This window comes from Urocampus carinirostris, chromosome 3, assembly GCF_059441175.1.
Source record: "Urocampus carinirostris isolate Australia breed hairy pipefish chromosome 3, RoL_Ucar_1.0, whole genome shotgun sequence".
Taxonomy (NCBI): Eukaryota; Metazoa; Chordata; class Actinopteri; order Syngnathiformes; family Syngnathidae; genus Urocampus; species Urocampus carinirostris.
This window is the reverse complement of record NC_142351.1, coordinates 54,340,088-54,354,265: the sequence shown is the minus strand read 5'-3', so window position 1 is coordinate 54,354,265 and position 14,178 is coordinate 54,340,088. Positions and strand designations below refer to the sequence as shown.

The 14,178-nt window shown below is 39.1% G+C and overlaps 2 protein-coding genes and 1 non-coding gene across 3 annotated transcripts in view; 1 reads left to right on the top strand and 2 right to left on the bottom strand.

Moving 5' to 3' along the window:
• The window catches only part of mtrf1 (mitochondrial translational release factor 1), a 155,181-nt gene that overhangs the window by 134,656 nt on the left and 6,347 nt on the right, over positions 1-14,178 (bottom strand). Inside the window, exons 8-9 of the mRNA XM_088332557.1 lie at positions 9,377-9,475; positions 9,158-9,303 (exon numbers count right to left, since the gene is read on the bottom strand). Coding sequence (XP_088188683.1) covers positions 9,178-9,303; positions 9,377-9,475 — 225 coding nt within the window. The 3' untranslated portion in view covers positions 9,158-9,177. The remainder of the gene's footprint in view (positions 1-9,157; positions 9,304-9,376; positions 9,476-14,178) is intronic.
• On the bottom strand, positions 2,038-2,109 carry trnae-uuc (transfer RNA glutamic acid (anticodon UUC)). Its single transcript has one exon. It is a non-coding gene; the product is annotated as a tRNA-Glu (tRNA).
• wbp4 (WW domain binding protein 4) lies at positions 2,247-4,570 on the top strand. The gene is made up of 10 exons (XM_088330068.1): positions 2,247-2,393; positions 2,552-2,624; positions 2,707-2,769; positions 2,943-3,066; positions 3,134-3,334; positions 3,428-3,495; positions 3,559-3,634; positions 3,707-3,882; positions 3,949-4,154; positions 4,252-4,570. Coding segments are annotated over exons 1-10 (1,188 nt in total). The 5' UTR covers positions 2,247-2,391; the 3' UTR covers positions 4,451-4,570.

Here is a 14,178-nt window from a genome sequence, read left to right as displayed (position 1 = left end):
GCTGGATTTGAACCCACACAGGAGGTTCCCAAGACCTTAGAACTGTGCCACACACGCGCTAACCACTTCGCCGCTGTGCTGCCCCTGAAACAACAAAATGTCAACTAAAAGTACGTATGGACTTTTCAGCGACAAATACACTTCAAAATACAATAATAAACTAATCTTTTTTTAATGCTAAAGGTGAAAAAAGGTGAAAAAAATCTCCGAAAAACACAGGAAACATACAAACTATTTACAAATCTAAAAAATAACGGATAAAGTACATGTTAACCGTTTATATACTCAACAAATGAAAAGTCAACATCGAAACCATGGAAAAAATACATATTGACCAATCACAAAGGATAAAAAAGCGTCTAGAAGGGAGCTGAGTGTCTGTTGTTTTAAACAATAAAACCTGATGTAAGCTGCTGCTGGATGTTCTGTTGGTTATATTTAACGCGCTTTAGTGCTGTGTAAAACAAAATATAGGATAATAATAGTCTTTTGTTATATTTAAGCCTATCCTGTCTTGTATTATAGACAAAAGAGTTTCAAAAATGCTATAATTTTACTGGGTGCTTGGGTTGAATTTAGGGATCGTTACGCCCCAAGGACAAGGGAAGTCTGTTTACCTTTTCATGTGGTTTCTTAGGTAGGAGAACGTGACACACGCACTTTTAACGTTTTCCAACACGGTAAAACTTTGTAGAATAAATATTAACATTGAAGTACTTTGCCGCTTTTTTTAGAACAAGGTAAAAAAGATGTGGTAGCAAAAGTAAAAACTCTTAATAGTTTTAAGAATTTGCTTTTTTTTTCATTTTACTTGAGAAGATACAAAATAAACTATTAAACATTTTTTTAAAGTGAATAAATATATTACAATCAGAAAGATAATCACCAAAAGGAGTAAATTAGCTGCCAAATGAGATATTTTTGACATACAAGTGGTTGTCCATATTTTACCAGAAAAATGTCTTATTTTTCTTTTTATTGATTAACTTATTTCACAAAAAAAGTTTAGAATATTCTAATGTAATAACAACAACAATAATAATAATAATAAAAATACGTGTGATTTTAGAAAAAGAAACGTAACTTGGTAGGTTTGCTTATTTAGGTGCTTTTTTCTCATTTTACTTGAGAAGAAAATAACAAAGTACAATTTTAATTTCTGATTTAATTTCCCTCCTATGTTCCTGCTTGAGGCCTACCATTGGAAAACACTGGTCTACCAACGATTCCAAGAGCCAAGAAGAAATCCGCACATTCTAGAGCATACTGCATTCGAGCCCCGTCGGCCTTCTGAGATTCCATCTGCAACCTCAGTGGAAGTGTTTAAATCTAGACTTAATAGTGTGTAATTAGTATCAGTATCGGTGATTCCTGAGTACTTGAGTACTGTTTTTTTAGTGCTGAAAATTAGCTTATGCGTGATGGCTTATGAGAGATGTTGACTTTAACTCTCGTCTCCTTGTCTTTGAAGGAAAAGAATGAGCCTGGCTATTGCACGGCGCCATCCTACTGGCACTTTGACCTGATGTACGCCATCATCTAGTACCTGCTGCATCAGTCAGGAAGCTTTTAATTGGACATTCTTTTACTACCTATATAATATGTTGGTGATGTCTGTGTATTATTTTAGTCATCCTGAAAAGTGGATTGATTACCTCATGTGAGGGCAATTCTTAAGGTTTCTTCATTTTCCTGCTGAGGTTTTTGAGTTTTTCCCTGCTCTCATATGAGTTTCCGATCCGGGGATAGTGTAATGGTGGTCTGTTCAGCCCTTTGAGACGTTTTGTGCTTAAGGGCTATACAAAAAACATGACTTAACTTGATTGAAAAAAGTATATCTATATATATTAACACTGAATGATAAGTACTGTAATTTTAAACATTTCAAAACAATGTAAGAAAGCACCTTTTGTAGCTGACATGTTTACGTTATCAGCATTCTGGGATTCCGTAGCTCTCATAAAAAAACTTGGCTGGCTACACTATAGCCGCTATATTGTAGAATGTAACAAATTGTGTATTGATCTTCAAAAGGAGTTCCCATACCGGGAGTCGAACCCGGGCCGCCTGGGTGAAAACCAGGAATCCTAACCGCTAGACCATATGGGACACGGACATTTGGAGGTGCGGCATTATTTTTGATGTCAGACAGACACACGTTACCGATTTTATGTCTACATATGAAATATTTCTTGTATATATTTCATTATTTTTGAGTTATAACATGTGTTTTCCGGAGATTTCCTGAAAATAATCCAGACTGAAATTGGTAATGTAATGTATGTGACGTCATCATAAATTGACAAGTTGCTCTTGCAACTAGGACAGCCTGGATCTCGTTGTCTTCGTTTTCACAAATTCCTACTTTATATTCATCAGTATACAATACAAATGTAAGTTCACACTCTCACTGTCGAAATTAACGGATTTATTCACTTTTGACTACTTACAGTTCTCAAGGAAGCGTGTCAAACCCATTTGCTGTCGTTAGCCACATAGCTGTCAAGGCTACAACACGCAAAAGAGCCCACTAATCATTTTCCCTTTACAGGGCGGACTACTGGAAGTCACAACCGAGGAAATTCTGCCAATATTGCAAGTGTTGGATTGCAGACAATAAACCTGTAGGTTTACCCTTTTTCAATGTGATGTGTGTTGAAGGCAGTGCGCAGGTTCACGAGTCTTCATTATATTTTTTCATTGCAGAGCATCGAATTTCACGAAAGAGGAAAAAATCACAAAGAAAATGTGGCAGCAAAAATTTCAGAGGTATTGCATTTTTACTCATTCATATTTAGGCTTACTATATAAGTAAGTGACCCGTGTTTAAATATAGTTGAAATAGGGAAAAATAGGTCTGTTTTGGCATCACCCTCAGCTCAGGTACAAGAAGCTGAAAAATGTTGTTTGCCCCAGATGTCGTTATGTGTCTCTCACTGCAGATTAAAAAGAAGAGCGTCCAGAAAGCGAAGCAAGAGAACCGTATGTCCAAACAGTTTTTAGCAATGGAAGAGGCTGCGTTGAAGGCATATGAGGAAGATCTGAAAAGGCTGGAAAAGGAGGCAGGTAATTGTGTGCGCCAGTGGTACAATATTAATACAAGCTGCTTTTGAAATATGTTTTCTTGTGACAGCTAATGCCCAAACCGCAGCACTGCCAAAACCAAAACCACCGCCTATTGTGGTGTGTGAGCTACCCCCACATAGACAAAGATTTCAAAAGAAAACTGATAAAGCCAAAAAGTCGGAGGAACAAAACACAGCACATCCTTTATTTTGGGTTGAAGGATGGACAGCAGAGGGGCATATTTACTACTACAATACAATGACTGGAGGTAAATACTGTAACAAGAAGTGTCTTTTTTAATCCTATCATTTTGACATGTATGTGTCCAATACACCTCTTTGTTGTAATTGTTTTGCTGCAGAATCGCAATGGGACAAACCTGAAGGCTTTCAGAATAGCTTAGATTTTCTGCAGAAAGGACAGCAAAAGGTTACACATCTATGTTATACTACATCTTTATTACAATTCTATCTTAATGCTCTTTTTCTCTAGAACTACATAGCTAGTCTTTGGGTAGAAAACATCAGCCCTGATGGATATCCATATTGGTACAACAAAGTAACTGGAGGTTAGATCTCCAATATACTTTGACTATGAAAATTGAACTCAAATTTCTAATCACATTATTCCCACAATTCAGAGTCCAGATGGGATAATCCAAACCCCTTATTGCCTCACGAGGCTCTTGAATCCAGCTCCGCACCTGGTGGAGAGAAAGTTCAAGTGGAGCAAACTTCAAGAGACTCTAATCAGGAACAGTCGTCAAAAGCCACAGATGTGGCTGAACTACCAAGTCTGCCAGAAAATAGTTCAAAGGCAAGAACAATTCAGAACATTTTTGCTTCAGTCTTCTATTCTTACTTCCTTTATGGTCAATTTCAGAAAAGAAAAGCAGCGAGGGAGCCCTCAGGAAAGGATGAAAATGATCAAACAAGCAATCTTTTGCCTCAGGGGGACACAAAAGAGGTCCAAAATACCTCCACTGAACTTGATGTGAAAAAACAGGAGGTGGTTGGAAAATCCAAAAGGCAAAAAACCCTGAATCCTTATGGAGCTTGGGAGAAGGTCAAGGAGGAGAAAGATCCCTAGTATGGTTACCAGTGATGCTCTTTCCCACAGGCATCTGCTTATCTTTTATTTGAGTGTTTAATGTAAATCATTTCTGGTTCACTTTTCCCTTTTCAGCGCCAATGTGGATTTACAGTTGCCCCAAGTACGAGAGGAGGAGGATCCAATTGCGGAGCTGCCACCGGAACCGAAACCCAAGTTCAAGGAACGCATCATCACTTCGCTCGGAGTGGAAGGCGGAACCACTTCCTTCAAGAAAAGCAAAACACAGAATGGAAAATCCAGAAGTTTTCGACCAAGGGACCATGACGACTAGCCACATTTCGTTTTTCATTCTCTTGAACTGTTTCTTTTGAAAATGTATAGGAAGGAGGATCAAGACCTCACGATGACAACTTCAGTGATGTTTGAGTCTAATAAAAACTTTTGTAGTACACATTTGCCTTAACCTGTGTCCAGATTTAGTTTTTTGCTGCAGTGCCAACAATTGAATGAAAAAAAATTCCCATGGCCAGAAAATTTTCACAAGTTCAAATGTACGTAAGTCGAGCAGGTTGTAGGTCGTATGTTACTTGTCTGTACAATATAGCCATTGGTGTGCACCGATGGACTTTGGTGTTGCACCACTTTTAATCGAAAAAAATGCCCTACTGGAAAGTTATTTTAAGAGTAAACATTTCGCAGGTTCAATAAAGACTGTCAAGGTCTTCCAGGAGCCAAAGTTTTTCAAAGTTCTAGTTAGAAAACCCTCCAGTTTTTGTAGTACAAACTCACATTGTAGTGTTTTTGTAAGCCTGAAAAATGTATGTTTGAATTGCTAAATAGTCCTCAAATACGTGAAAAACATTTTTTCCCCCAGCTGATTTCGGATCTGGCAACAAAAATGTGAAACCTGCATAGCAGTAATTGTGAACAAAACTGGGCTACTCAAAATTTCAGCTTTTATTCCTTTCGTGATTATTGAAGCCCCCAGTATGTTAGGATTTGGAGTCAGTATCATCGCACTTATATCTGGAGAGCAGGAGGAAGTTTTTAAACAGAAACCATCTGAAGTCACGGATGGCAAAATAAAGCATCAGTCAAGCCCTGCAGAAAAATACTTCCCACACACATGTAGGGGATTCATTTTCTCAACTACGCAACATGTGGATAGAATAATGTATGACATGCTTGGTGCATTCAATAACATGATTCACCGTTCTCGGATCCCTTAACCGCATGGGTTGTCGGGGCATCAATGATGACGCAACTCTGGACAACCTTCTCCACTGTTGACGCTCCCTGGCCTGCTTTGGGTTGTGGCAAAGTTGACACCAGTCCATTCCTTAATGTTGTTTGCCCAGTTCTTTTTCGGTATTCCTCTTCTGCCCCGTTGGACTTTGCCCTGGAGAATTATCTTGGTTAGTCCTGATGACCTTGTGACGTGACCATACCACTGAAGTTTCCGTCTGCTCACAGTTGACAACAGTTGTTTGTAGGGTCCAATGTGCCCTCTGATGGTGTTGTGCACCATTTCGTTTGTCACATAGGCTAAGTAACTCATGCCTAGAAGTTTCCTGTAGCAGTTTCTTTTTAAGTTTCCAGTTTTGCTTTGAGAGTCCATGTCTCCCAAGCGTAGAGGAAGATGGAGGTAACCAGCGCTTGCATGAGTCTGATCTTTGACTTCACTGCTATGTTCTTGTCCCTCTAGATCAGGGGTGTCAAACTCATTTCAACTCGGGGGCCACACGATAGAACAAACATTCTGTCGGGGGCCGGACTAGCAGATTAGAGAGAAAGAAAAGGAGATAAAGGCATAAGAGAAAGAGGGAGGGAAAAGAGAGAGGCCGCGACAAAGAAAGAAAAAGAGAGAGAAGGAGAGAGCGGGAGAAACAAAAGATAAAAAGTCATGAGAGAGGGGGAAAGAAAGGGAGAAGAAGAAAGAAATCCAAAGAGGAATAGAAAGACAGAAGGTGAGAAAAGAGAAAAGAAAGCGCAAAGGGTATAAAGAGAGAAAGAGAAAAGAGAGAAAGGGAAAAAGGAAAGCAAAAGAGGTTAAAAGACACAGAGAAAGAGACAAGTGCAACAAAGGAAGAGAAAAAGAGAGACACAGAGAGTGAAAGAGACAGAGAGAGAGAAAGAAAGAAATACAAGTACAGTGTCTTTGTGAGAGGCACCTGGCTTTGGCAACATCAAGTTGACATATTTCAACCTGCAGCTTGTTTTTGTCTTGCGCTTCTCTGAGTGTTGTCTCGCGGGCCGCCTGTTTGACATCTGTGCTCTAGATGGCTGTAAGTCAGGCAAGTGCGGCTGTGGTTTGAGCTATCCGGGCCATGATTTCTGGTTCTGACCCTTTTCTGATATGACAGCTCTAAGATATTTAAATTTGGTGACTGGTTCTCGCTCTCTGTGGTTGATGGTGATGTATGTGGTGATGCCTTAGGGATTAATAACATGGTGGGGTGTAAATCATGCTCTGATCACAAACATGCAGTCTTCAAAAACACTCTTCAGTATATTTGAAGAGTCTTTCAAAATGATGCCACAGTTTGCTTCCTAGTGAAGGGAAATTCATGGCGTTTCTTTACCACTTTTTTTTTGAACTACACTCAAATCTAGAGAAACATTTCCTGAATCAGTCATGTTGTAGGGCAGATGCCCTACAACATAACACATTTTGCTTTCTCCCACCCAATTTTATGATCTTTTGTGCTAGTCCTCTCAAACCATTATAAATAGCACCTTAATTTGTCTTGTAAGAGAAGGCATCAACGGTACAGTGATAAGTGGCACAAAAAGTCTGTGACAGTCTCTCAAATGGAGAGATACACTGTTTCAAATGTACCCAGTCTAGGGGACCGTTGTAACAGCGTGATTTACTATTACAAATAAGCTTCAGATAGTCCACTATTGGAAGATCTCTTTATATAATAGAAATATATGACAAGAAGAGCATCCAAGGAATTAAGTGCTTGTGTCATATATATCCTTTTGTATGGATGCATTGCTAATTCACGTCTGACAAGCAATTGTGGCAAATCTACAAGCCAGTGCCTTGGGTGCAGCCGTCGTGTGCAAATTCTTTGCAATCCAAACACTGTACCCTCTTTTCTGTTATTTCTTCTTTTTTTTGGCTCTTGCATTTGTCCATACAGACTATACAGAAGTTGTCATTTTTGGATGCGTTACAACTGTCCCCGTACCTGTCAGCCATCAATAAGCTAACATTTTTTCCAAGTGGTTGTTAGCTAGCATGAAAAAACCCACATAGGGTGGAAGCCAAGAATGTGGACATAACAGCCATGTGCCAGAAATGTGTCAATCTGTACCAAATTCAACATGAAACAGAAAACCACGTGAAAGTAAAGATTTGAAATCGTACCTAAAAATGTGTTGTTTGACCATAGGATTGAGACAATGTTACCAAGAGTTTTCAATTGTCTTGTGTGAGGTCAAACTGAAAAGGGGGGTATCCTATATAAGTGGCATCAATAAAACTTTTCCAATTAGTCGAATTGTAACTTTTACAGTTGTAAGCTGCGGACAGTTGTATTTGGTCTCCGAGCACTTTAGCAGTTTTGAAGAGCGCTCATTTGAGTGGGTTGCTCTGCTGCCCCTTGCGAGTGACAAAGACAATCTTGGTTGGTCTGAATTCACTTTAATTACAGTCCTCAGGCTTGTCACAGTTGTTTTGAAGAAACTTCTCTGACAGGGAGATAATCCAAACACAGAAAAACGGTCTGGAGAGTGATGGGTTTGAGCTAAGATTCATGGCCCGAGCCCGAGCCCGAACCCGAACCCGAACCCGAGGCAATTTCGGGCCGGGTCGGGCCTGAAATGTCAGTCATGCGGTCGGGTCGGGTCGGGTTCGGTCCTGCTTTTTTTTTTTTTTTTTTTTTTTTTTTTTTTAAATTAATTAATAATTATAAATATATGTTCATTAAAAATATATACTTAAACTATGTATGGATACTAGACCAAGGAATACTTGTTATAAAATAAATAATTTGGATAAAACGGAAAAGGAGCTGTAATTGCTTTTAACGGAGCCAGAGCATGCTCTGTGCACGTGACGTGACGTGAATGCTGTCCTCTTAATAATCTTCCCCTCCGCAAATTCGCGTGATTTTGGCCTGGTATCCCCGATATGGAGTCGGACCAACAAGAAGTTAAGGATAAACTCAAGAGAGGAGAACTGACGAGAAAAACGCACTCTGGTAAGAGTTTTAATAAGCGTTTTATATAGAATACGATCGCTTTTGTCGGAAGTGTACATTGACGTTGGTGACATTTTCATCCGCGTTAAAAAACGCAATTTGCAGAATAAAATCACGCTTTATTGTTTAAATAAACGCGTTATATAGACTAGGATCTCCCAATTATTATAATTAGCTCGCTTTATTGTTTTAATAAGCGTTTTATATAGAATACGATCAGGGGGGGGGGGATTTGCATAGGAGTCGGAAAAGGGCACAACACGTCAACACCCCCTCAATGATAGTGCCGCGCTAAAATCTTAAGGACGTACTACTACTGCTGCTGTGGATTATGGCCCAATGATCAAGTCGTCAAAATGACGGACGCCCTTAAATGTTTTCGCTACCTCAAAAAATGATGTAAATGTTTATACAGTTTTATTTAACTTAGGCCTAGATGTTGTAACAAAAGGCAGAGTTTAATTTGTTATCATAAATCACCCCTCCTTATAAATAAAATATGTAATTTCGGGCCCCCTCGGGCCGGGCCAGCAAATCCAGTTAATTAGTCGGGCTCGGTCCGGGTCGGGTTTAATACCCCTCGGGCCTGCGTCGGGCTCGGGTGCTTTTTTTGGGCCCGATCTTACCTCTAATGGGTGCCACAAGGCTCTTTTTTCCCAAGACACATCACAGGAAGTGTTGCCCCAAACACCCAGGTGGTTAAGGGTTCCATGAACAAGGAATGTACAGATATTTGCGATTTTACACAGGCAAAAATGTATTGTAACATTTGTAGCCACACGTCACGCCACTTTTTTATATTGTTGACAAATCTCCCCCGTTTATACATGTAGAGTTTGAATTTGAATCAGTCAGTAGTAAAGTTACAATCGCTTCCACTCTTCTCCACCAGGTCCAGAAGTGCTTCCCTTTCTGCATGTTCAAGTATGACCCTGATGAGATCATCAAGCGCCTCCCCTCCTTCCATGAACTCCTGGGGTTGATTTGAAGAACAAGCGTAAATCTGACACGTGTTGTCAAAAAAAATGTAAGTCTTAGGAGCTAACCTTGATATCTCTGCAAATGTAGCCAATCCGGTGGTCTGTGATGCGATCCTGGCTGAAGTTGTAGGTGCGAATTCGCTCTGACTGCGAACGTGTTCCCACCTGGTGTGACAAAACAAATGGGTGCCAATTAAAAGGTATAATTGATCTAAGTTGAGGTTTTACATCGAGACTTTTTCATTTTCAGGAGAAACTCTTGTTGCAATGAAAATCCAGGACACATTTACCATATTTTATTAGGCGCACCCTAAACAATAATCTGTCATGTATTGTTCATGTATAAGGCACACTGGAGTATAAGGCATACACTACAAATGTTAGAAAAAGGAGGAAACAAAGTCCTCCTGAAAGTTATAAATAAAGACTAAAAACCCGCACGGGGGAAATAACACTTTGGTGTATCTGATGATGAATCAGACTTTGCGTTTATTTATATCTCTCAGGACGACTTACTGTGTTCTCCGTTCTCTAACATCATTCTGGCACAGAGAGTAAAAATAGTGTTATAGTTAGGTAAAATCAAATGCCTTCTTATTAGTCGTTTGTACCACTGGTGGGCTAGTGCAGAGATTTTTCACGGTGCCGCGACACGCTAGTGTGCCGTGAGAGATCGTCAGGTGTGCCGTGAGAAATCATCCAATGTCACTTTTTAAAATTTGAAATTTCATAAAACATTTATGAATCATTTTCTGCAAATATTATGTCATTGTCAAGTGTCTCTGCTGTAAAAACTTGGGCTATTGTAAATTATATTGTAATTAAACATACTGTTCAGTGTCATTTTATAACATTTTTGGTTGATGGTGTGCTGCAAAGTTTTTTCAATGTAAAAAACATACCATAGCTCAAAAAAGACTGAAAAACACTGGGCTAGTGGTTAGGTTTCGCCGCACTCACTGCCACGACCCGGGTATGATTGCAGTTGCATACAGTGTTTTGCGATTTGGGTCACAATTGTTGTTCGATCAATCATCAATAACACAAATACGGTAGTACACCGTAAAACCTTGTGTAGTAACCCACAGAAATAAGTACTGTATCCATTTCCATTTTATCCACCAATATTTTGCGGTATATATATATATAAAGCGTACCGGGCCAGAAAATACGTAATTTCCTTTTAAAAGGCCAAAAATCTAAATCAGTGTGATTTATAAAGATGATGTTAGGACCAGCCACGAGCGTATCAATTTGATTAGCCGTGGAAGAAATCATGAACTTAAGCACTAATGACTGACCAACTGAACAGATTTTCATTGGATGAAAAATAAAATTAAAGCTGAAAAAATGAACAAGTTCATGGTTCACAAATCCCTTAACCACCTGGGTAAATGTCTTTAAATCCTTGTTTTATTCTTTAGCAAGACTTGAAGAGGTTGAGGGATAACATTTGTAAAAAAGTAAAAAATAATACAGTAGAGCAGGGGTTGTGAGCCATATACAGTATGGCTCTTTTATGAGTGCATATATGGGTCAGAGATAAATTTATACTAGTGTAAGCCTCACAATAGCGTTCCAAATCTGTGAAGAGAAGAGTTGAGTGTATTGCGCGCATAGCTGACGCTGCGCGAAGAATGGTTCTATCCAGTATGTAGTAGAAAGAGCATGCTCCCCACTACAGTTTACAGTCAAAGTGTCACACCAATAGATTAAAATCCTTTATATGGAAGCTCATTAAACAACTTCGGCTCACTGTTGAGACAATTTATGAGGAAAATCCACAGAAAAACAGAAACGCCAGCCAAGCACACAGAGCAATTTGATCGAGTAAGTGGAAGGGGTTGGCGGAGCCATGAACAAAGTGCATTCTGTCCAGCAATGTCTGCACCGAAGGTAAATATGTCAGTATCCTCATTTGCAATTTTTGTGACATTTTTACGAAAGAACTCTCCTTGCACCTTGTTTTGAAACCATTATTTACAAGAAAATGTAGGTCAAAATGACTCTCAATGTAATTCCGGGAGGGAGACAAGTTTAAAGTGGTATATTTGTTGATATGAGACACAGGCTATGAAATTATTCTGATTTCAAAAATTGTATCAAATCATCTAATGTCACACAGAGAAATACATTTTTCTGAAAAACTAGATATCATCTGTAGAGCTGAAATGTATCCAATAATACATGACATGGCTCTCTCAAAATAATAATAATAAAAATTGAAGTATTTTGCTATTATGCCTCTTCAGGTCAAAAGGGATAACGACCCCTATAATGGAGTCCACTGAATATGAAAACTAAAAGCCAGGGGGAACCTCTGGCTCGGGAGAGATATATGGCTCTTTTCATGAGTACATATGGCTCCGAAATAAAATGTAACTATTGCACATCTCTCTGTGCCGATCCAAAGTCAAGTGATTTCATCCCGATTTTGGTCCATATAAAGCCGAAGCAACTTAAAGCAGAAGTTCGATAAGAAACCATTTAAACTGATAAATAAAAACGCTGGCAAACGACTTTGATTGGGTGAGCAGTACAAGTGGGCGTATCCCTGCACACAGCGCAAGGCACTTCCTTCTCTCTCTCTCTCGCTCAGTGCAGTCTACACCGAAAGTGAATATGACAATATGCTTATCGTTTGCAGTCATTTGTGACATTTTTACAAAAGAACTTTGCATGCACATTGTTTTGAAACCGATATTAAGGACAAATTTCATGGAAGAAAATTGCCTCAACACTCTTAACTGAAGGTGGAAGACAAATTGTAAATGGCAAAGTTACATTGATTTGGGACACAGGATTTGGCATTATAATAATTTCATACATTTGATTAAATCATCAAATGACACACAGTGAAATAAAATGTGCTGAAGTATTAGCTTTTTTCTAGAGAGCGTGTTTGGCAGTTTTTTAAATTTTGTCTGAAAATATATGATGTGGCTCTCTCAATTTCTTTTCAAAACATTTTTTGCTTTTATGGCTCTTTGGTACTGAGGATAAGCGGTGTAGCTGATGAGATGAGATGAAATGAGATGGCTCTTTGGGTCAAAAAGGTTCCTGACCCCTGCTATAAGCTGTTACAACGCAGCTTGGCCTCTTAGGCGCAGCGTGGTCTTGTGAGAACAGAAACAAGTTGTGATTGAAATATAAGAAATTAAACTTTTTTAATCATTGATACGTATTGAGTAGTGTGTTGGTTTACCCATGTTGACATTTTTTATTGTTTTTTTCCACAGTAGGTGAATGCTATTTGAATGTATAACACTTGCAAAGAAGTTGTTAATTTCCTGCTAAATTGTCTTGATTACGTCATGGATAACATTATAGTGGACATTGTCACCAGGGTTGGGTAGGGTTACTTTAACTTGATTACTTTCAATGACTTTTGGATTACTCCAATACCAAATATGCTAATAAAAGACAAAAGAAACTACCGTATTTTCCGCACTATAAGGCGCACCTAAAAGTCTTAATTTTTTTTCAAAAGCTGACCATGCGCCTTATAATACAGTGCGCCTTATATATGGATCAACATTAAGTCGCAAAGTCTTGCAACTAAGGCAAGCAGCCGCCGACTAGATTTTCCCCCGAACGCGAAGTAGTCCGCAGTGTATGCTGGGATTTATATACCGGCGTTTCATTGGCTAACCAATGTGTCAATCATCATTTGAATCGATCACTATTGGCTAAAGTTATTCGGAGGTAAGGGGGGCGGATCCTTTTTATCATTTACAGGCTCGCATAGGCTAAAGGGGCAAAACAAACCCTGCAATTGGCCGAAAAAGATGTGTCAATCATCATTTGAATCGATCACTATTGGCTAAAGTTATTCAGAGGTAAGGGGGGGCGGATCCTTTTTATCATTTACAGGCTCGTATAGGCTAAAGGGGCAAAACAAAGCCTGCAATTGGCCGAAAAAGATGAATGTGAATAGCATGTGTGGTTGTCTACGGCATAGAGGAAACATGTTTTACCATTCTGTATTTGTAAATATTTTACTCTCCAGGATTTACTACACTCACGGATATAAGAAGACCATGGTTGCACATTATTATTGAACGCAACGACTTCGGTGAGCTACTCCGGCTATATATTTTCCCAGTATCTTGTTTCAGAGTGATCTAGATGTTTCTGTGATGGGTCTTTGTTTAAATTAAACTCAATTCCAAGTGTTTATTGTCATATGCACAGTAAAGTTGCGAGCGAAAAATAAAATAGAAACTAAGGAATGGTTGGCATTTCTTGAATCCCAGGACTTTAACCTTCCGAATGATATTTGGAACGATGCATTTGAGTGACATCGTACGGACACCGCATCCGCACGTGTCTACGACACGTATTTGCTTCTTTGCAAGCTTTCGGAATATTGAGGGGGTAATAAGTTGGACTGAACTATCTGACTGTTTTGTCGACGTTCCCATTGTAGCGCCTAATAATCCGGTGCGCCTTATGTATGGAAGATATAGGACCAAAAACTATTTTTGGGGGGTGCGCCCTATAACCCGGTGCGCCCTATAGTGCGGAAGATACGGTAAATATGAATACAATTACTAAATTTTGTGCAGTAACGGAATACATGGAACGGCAAAAATTATGTTTGCAAGCTGTTTGGATTTATTTTCATTTTGTTTCTGTCGCATTTTATGTTCGTTTTGCCGGAGATCAAAGAGATCAAAGCCAGGAGAAAAAGCTTACCGCGTGTTGTGAGTCATCAATTTATTCATATTTAGTTTCTTTTGTCTTTTATTAGCATATTTGGTATTGGAGTAATCCAAAAGTAATTGAAAGTAATCCAGTTAAAGTAACCCTACCCAACCCTGATTGTCACACAAGACTAGACGGCGGTACTCCAGGTTAAACATGTA

Bases quoted from the DNA above. Each gene is read 5' to 3' on its own strand.
- wbp4 (XM_088330068.1), top strand. The intron at 2,770-2,942 runs GTATTGCATTTT...CTCTCACTGCAG, and splicing joins TGGCAGCAAAAATTTCAGAG to ATTAAAAAGAAGAGCGTCCA. The intron at 3,496-3,558 runs GTTACACATCTA...CTTTTTCTCTAG, and splicing joins TGCAGAAAGGACAGCAAAAG to AACTACATAGCTAGTCTTTG.